The sequence below is a fragment of the Propithecus coquereli genome, unplaced genomic scaffold, assembly GCF_000956105.1.
Source record: "Propithecus coquereli isolate 6110/MARCELLA unplaced genomic scaffold, Pcoq_1.0 Scaffold575, whole genome shotgun sequence".
Taxonomy (NCBI): Eukaryota; Metazoa; Chordata; class Mammalia; order Primates; family Indriidae; genus Propithecus; species Propithecus coquereli.
In genome coordinates, this window is record NW_012151674.1 from 68252 (window position 1) to 74980 (window position 6729).

The following is a 6729-nucleotide window of genomic DNA, read 5'->3' on the forward strand; positions in this document are numbered from 1 at the left end:
AGTTTATGGGATAGATTTCATGGAAAATTTAACTTAAATTTAAATTTGAATTATTTGATTTTGAGAATTTAATGACAGCCTGTAAAATAATCTGAAGTACCCTTCAGAATTAGAAATTGGAATCACTGTGTTAGAAGAAGGAATAGATAGGAGGTATGATGATGATTTTATTTATTTTAAAAACTGCTAATGAAAGAAAGACATAGTCAAGAGAAAAGCAATACAGTATAGAACGTAAGTGTTAGAGTCAGAGTCTTCTAGCTCTGCTACTAGTCTGCTATAGGAACTTGGTCTACTACTAAAGATTGCTTAATCTTTCTGAACTCCAGGTTCCTCATCTATAACATAAGGGGTAAGAGTACCTTCTACCAAAGGTAGTTTTGAGGATAGAGTGGTATCAGGTAAAGTGCTTGTTCTTAATAATGTTAACTACTGTTATTATGCTGACTGTGATTGTTATTCAAAGCACTTAGAGGTGAATGCAGATCAAGGACTCAGATGGGATAAAATGTTCCAGATTGTTTAGAATATGTTTCGGAATTGAACAATTATATAAATATTTATTGAGTACCTTTATAGTCAACGCTCTGTATGGTATGCTGTATGGGAAACAAAGGAGATTTAGATACATTTCCTGCCCTCCCCTGACTCTAGCAGGGGAGTCAGAAAGTACTGTACTCGGATAACAGTAAAATGAGAGTTGCCATAGCATAAGAGAGCTCAGAGGAAGACAGTGTTGGGGAAGGTACCCGGGGTAGGTATTAGATAGTCTTGAAGACTGAGTAGGTCTTTACTAGGTGAAGATGAGAGGAAGGGCATGCAAGGTTAAAAATGGAGCATAATTCTGAATATAAAGTCATTTTACAATGGGATATATTTGGTGAGTGGTGAGCAATCTGGTGTGGCTGGACTGTTTACTCATTTTAGGAAATGTGTAACATAAGATTGGTTTGCATTAGTTCATTAAGAATTAATGAAGACACCTTTAGTTCCAGTTCAATAAAAAATTAAGATTTGATTTGAGTACTCACAAATTCCAATTTTTAGTTTGTGATTTGGTTTAAGGTGTTGGTACTCTAGCTATGTCTGAACTCCTGGGAATTTTGGATGATAGAACTGACATTTTTTTCAGGATTGTATCCTGACTGTTGTGTGTTTGTAGCAGCCCTAATGGACAAAACTGCTGACATTTAAGTTCATTTTCTGTCTTTCATCTTTAAAGACTTCAGCATGTATTATTGAAGAAGAACTAAAGGAACAGCTAAGAAAAAAACAAGAAGCTTTGAAACGTTTTCAGAGACAAGTCAAAAGCCGAGTAAATCAACAAATTAGGCTGAGGAAAAAGCAACAGCTTCAGAAGTTTTATGAAGCAGTAAGTTCAAAAGTGAGCCTGAGAAAGTATGTGTGTAGCCCTCGACACAAGGGTTTATAAAAGGACAAAGCCCACCCCCCCCAAAAAAAAGAAACAAGAAAATAGGTATGTTAGGAGATAAGCTAATTAGGCAGTAACAGAGTTACTTTTTTTTGATTACATGCTTTATATAATCTGATTAACTAGTGAGGCCACTAGTATGTATAGAAACCATGTTTCATTGCTGTGTTGTTTTGACTCACTTTTTTGCTTTCACCAAATAGTTAGAAACAATGTCAGAATTTTGGTTTCGGACTTGAGTTTGAATTCTGGCTTTGCCACTTATTAGCTCTGTGACCTTGGGCTAATTACTTAACTTCACTGATTATAGTTTCTCCATCTATAAAATAGGGATATAATACTTCTCTCATAGGATTGTATGAGAATTAGGTGAGATAATTAGCACAGGTAAACTAAATTATTATTACCAGGTACCTGGTAAATGTTAGTTCCTTTGCCAGCTAAACTCTCCCCCTGTCATTTTCCCCATTTTAAAATCTTGTGGGCTGCTTAGAGGTGTTATTTGATTGCCTGAATTGGAGTGAATCTCACTATCCCCCGTTCTTCCTTTGTGTAGGCAGAAAAAGAAGGCTCTATAGCCATGCAATCTTCAGATCCAGCATACTTGACTCCTAAAAGGACAAGTGTTTTTCCACACAATTTGAATGCTGCTATTGGAAGTTCTAGGATACCCGCCTCCCAAATGCTTGAGGATGAAATAGAAGATGGAGAGAATCAGAATGAATTATTCCAACAACAAGCCCAGGCTGTGAGTGCATATTCATTTTATCTTATGTCTGTAATTTTTTTTCCCCATCCCCTAAACTAAAAATATGATATATCTAGGATATGAAGTAGGGATTAAGTTTAAGGGTTATCATATTCAACTTTGTTTTTTAATCACCTCTTTTTTTACCCTTGTAAAGTGGAGAATAGTGGGATAATTCTTATTTTTATATATACATTTTAGATTTACATTATTTTTGTTAGGACACTTTAGAATTATCTAAAGACAGATGCCAAAGTATAAGAATTCAAAACATTAGAAAGAGGTTTAGATCAAAGAACGTAGAATTTCCGAATTATACTGAAATTATGTCCTGGGTAAGTTACTGTCAGTTTGTAGCATAGACAGAAGTAATTCTTACCTTTGTTGCAAAGAGGTACATATAAGGGGCATTTCATTTATTATTCATCTTTATCTCTTTTTTCTTATTTCTGTTTTTTTAATCCGATTATCACAATTAATGGATCTATAGTTATAGGTTAAGTAATAATATAGTTAATGCTTAACATATCCACAGTTTGGAAAAAATGTAAATTTTATTTAGTGACTGATTTTATATATCTAATATTTAAAAATTGACCACTACGAGTAGCCTCATCTACTCAAATCACTTGATTCCATCCAGCCACTTCCTTTCTCCTTAGTGCACCTGAGCTTTTGTCCAACTGAAATATTTTTCAACTCTGCTTTGGTAGTTGTTCTTCATCTTATTTGAAAACATATTCCTAGGGATGGTGAGAGCAAGAGAAAAAATGTGGAAAATGAAGAGTATGTGAAAATAAAAGCTATATTACTGCTTAAGTTAACATGCTTGGTCATAATCTGATTGTGTTGGTAGTATCAAATAGGGAAAGCTTTAGAAGCATGTATTATCATGCTGAAATACTTTAATTTTTTTTCTTTGTCCAAAACCGTTGACATTTTCTTGTTGTTTTTCAGTTTGTAGTAATCATTTTTGTCTTCTTTTTTAAGATTATAAACAATTTGTTTAGCAAATGTTTATTGAGCCAGGCACTGCATAAAGTACGAAGGATAAAACATTGACTAAGACAGACACAGTCCTTGCTTTCATCATGCTTGTAGCTATAAAGCTCACTGTAGTGAGGATTTTACTTCATCTGTATAATGTATGAATAGAACCCCTCAGTCAGCAGTATTTGAATATGTTGTGGTTTTTAAGCATTGTAGGCATAATAATGAAATGTTAAATAGGACCTTCCATGGGTTATATTTCCAGGTAGAGATATGAAAGTAACAGACCCCCAATTATTAGATAATAGTGTAGAGATATTTGCTGTATTTTGCAATAAAGTTGTGCTATGGGAATTCAGAAATTTTTAAATTCCAAGGAAATAATAGGGGAAGAATTCATGGAAGAGATAGAATTGAACTATACAATTTGAATTGGTAAACTGAATTTAATTGGTAAATTCAAGAGAATTTTTGAGATGGGAGGGACAGTTAAAAGCCTAGAATCTACAGTGAGCTTGGTGTATTTGGTAATAAGTGACGGTGCATTTCTAATTGATAGTTTATAAAGGAGAGAAAGAAAATGAGGTTACATAGGAGGAAATCAGGTTATGAAAAGCCTTAAATGTTATGAAATTTTAAAAAGTTTTTATCCCCTGTTTTTGTTTTTTTTTTTCCTTGAAAGGAAAAATGTTTAGTGACTTAAACAACTATTTTGGACCTGTAAACTTTTGCCCATACAACTCCATGACAATAGATGTCTTTTAATCGTGACCACTTCTGTTACAGTTTTTATCCACTAGATGTCACTAGGAAACTAGACAATGAGATAGTGTTCAAGCACTAACTCCCTTAGTTTGTTTAGAACTGGTAAAACAAATAGTGAACATAATTCACTTTCTGAATCTTAGTAGACTTTTCAGTTTTCTTGTGTCAGAGCTATAGAAACATAGAATCTTATAGTTGGAAGAGTTTTAAAAGTTCATCTGACATGTTGAAATATTTGAGGATGAAATGATTTGATGTCTGGAATATACTTCAAAATAATATAAGGGTGAGGTAAAGTAGGGAGTTATGGATAAAGCAACCTAGGAGTTAATAAAGTTAAAGCTGGGTGATATGTCCACGGAGGGAGGTTCATTATAGTGTTCTGTCTACTTCTGTATATGTTGGAAGTTTTCCATATGTTTGAATTTATCTAAACTTTAAATGTCAAGAAAGCATATTATCTGGTCCAACATTTTTCTTTCTAAGGAATTCTTTTTATATGATCTCTAATATATATATGGCCATCTAATTTTTGTTAGAACACTTCCACTATTGGGCAACTCACTATTTTCTCAGACTGTTCCTTTCATTTTTAGAAGACTTAAAATTATTATGATTTTTTTCAATATATTGAGTCAAAATCTTCCTCCCTATAACTTTTATCCGTTGGTCCTAGTTTTGCCCTCAAGTAATAAAGAATAAAATACTATTTAAGAGCACTTCAAGTATTTAATTATATTATCATTTTTCTTTTTTGGGGTTTCTATATTGCTAATGCCTTGGTTGATTTCTTCTACATGCTATTTTGCTTTTTAATATTCTTGTCAAATATGAACCCCCAAAGTGAACACAATGCTGTGTTTAAAATGTGATTTGGCTGGGGTCTCTCTTATTCTGCCACCTCCACCCCACACCACTCTCTACTTAATATTTGGTATTGCCAACTTGTTTGAAGATCAGATAAGATTAGGCACCTAAAGTTAGGAACAAGAATTGTAGAACTCAAAGAAATTCAAGTAGTCACATAAAATAGAACCAAGCCCCTTCTTTTGTTAGGACTGATATTTATCTTTAGGCATTGAGTTTCTGTGGTGTCCCTTGGCAACTGCATTTTGGTGGGAATTGAAGAACAACTAATCATTGTTTCATTCTCACCATATAACAACTTTTTATTTATCTGTATATTATTCAGTTTGCCACTATTTCTTTTCTAGCCTGGTCTATTCCAGCTTTTTATTTATTTCTCACTCAGTCTTTTACTATCTTGTTTTTATTTTTTTATTTTTTGAGACAGAGTCTCACTGTGTTGCCTGGGCTAGAGTGCTGTGGCGTCATCCTAGCTCGCAGCAACCTCAAACTCCTGGGCTCAAGCGATCCTCCTGCCTCAGCCTCCCGAGTAGCTGGGACTATAGGTATGCGCCACCATGCCCGGCTAGTTTTTTCTATATATTTTTAGTTGTCCAATTAATTTCTTTCTATTTTTAGTAGAGACGGGGTCTCGCTCTTGCTCAGGCTGGTTTTGAACTCCTGAGCTCAAACAATCGCCTGCCTCGGCCTCCCAGAGAGCTAGGATTACAGGCGTGAGCCACCGCGCCCGGCCTCTTGTTTTTATTTTTCTTCTCTCTTCACAGTGCCAGTTTTCCAGCTTTTTAAAACCCTGGAAATAATTACTTTCTGTAGTAAAGGTTTAAGTAATATGAAATAACTTGCTAAGTTCTCTGTAATCTACCATTGGAAAAATTACTGTTTCATTTAGGCTCTTTTGGCTGCAAGAACTCCAACTAACCCAAGCAAGGAGAAAGTTTATGTCAGTAATGCATATGGGTGTATAAAGGAAGAATCAGAATCTCATACAAGTCCAAACTCCCTTAAAAAGTCTGCAACTGGAGAGTTTTTCTGGATCTTAGGTAGCTCCAATGGCCCTAAGAGCATGGGATCTTTGATCTTCACACTAGTATTTAGTCATTGACTTGATTGATTCAGTTGCTCTTACAGGGTGACCAATCTTCCCCATTTGCTTAGTATTGAGGGGTTTCCCAGGTCGTAGGACTTTCAGTGCTAAAACTGGGACAGTTCCAGGCAAATTGGGATAGTTAGTCACCCTATCTCTACATGTGTGCTTCACTCTTATTTACTTATTTTTCTACTACTACTAACTGCTATTCTCTTCTCTTCACAGCTTGGTAACTTTGGCATATTTGAGGCTCCTTTAGCTTTTTTTCTCTAGTTTAGGACTTTTTAGGTTCAGGTCCTGTCTTTGACTTTTATCTGAATATTTCTTAGTTCATTATCTGAGATAAGGAATCTTTATTGACCCAGCTTGCCTTTTTGCATTAGGTCTAGGTCTAGAGATCGGGGTGACTTGCTATGTTTCCCAGGCTGGTCTTTGAACTCCTGGGCTTAAGCAATCCTCCCATCTTGGTCTCCGGAGTAGCTGGGGCTATAGGCACATATCACTGTGCCCAGTTTCCTTTGCTAATTGTTAAAGTTATGTTTCTGTGTGCAAAATTCACCTTTCGTATGCAGAAGACATTGCATCAAGACCTATATTAACTTGATATACTACTATGTAACCCCCGCTCCTATCATCTAAGGCTAGGGAGGAGGCCACCAAGGGCTGCCCCTTTATTAGGGTTTGTGGGCATTGCAGGTTTCCTTGGAGGGTATGGTGATTGGTTGTCTGGTACATCTGGGATATAGTCTCTAGAGTTTACTGCAAGCAAAATTTTGTTGGCAATGGTTTTTCTACTGGATGGAAGAAAATTTAGGCTCGTGTTCTCTAGGATATCCCTAA

General features: G+C 35.4%; 1 protein-coding gene across 1 annotated transcript in view; it reads left to right on the forward strand.

The window, feature by feature from the left end:
* The window catches only part of CCDC15 (coiled-coil domain containing 15), a 130837-nt gene that overhangs the window by 8056 nt on the left and 116052 nt on the right, over nt 1-6729 (forward strand). Inside the window, 2 exon segments of the mRNA XM_012658140.1 lie at nt 1223-1372; nt 1989-2180. Of these exon segments, the coding sequence (XP_012513594.1) occupies nt 1223-1372; nt 1989-2180 (342 nt within the window).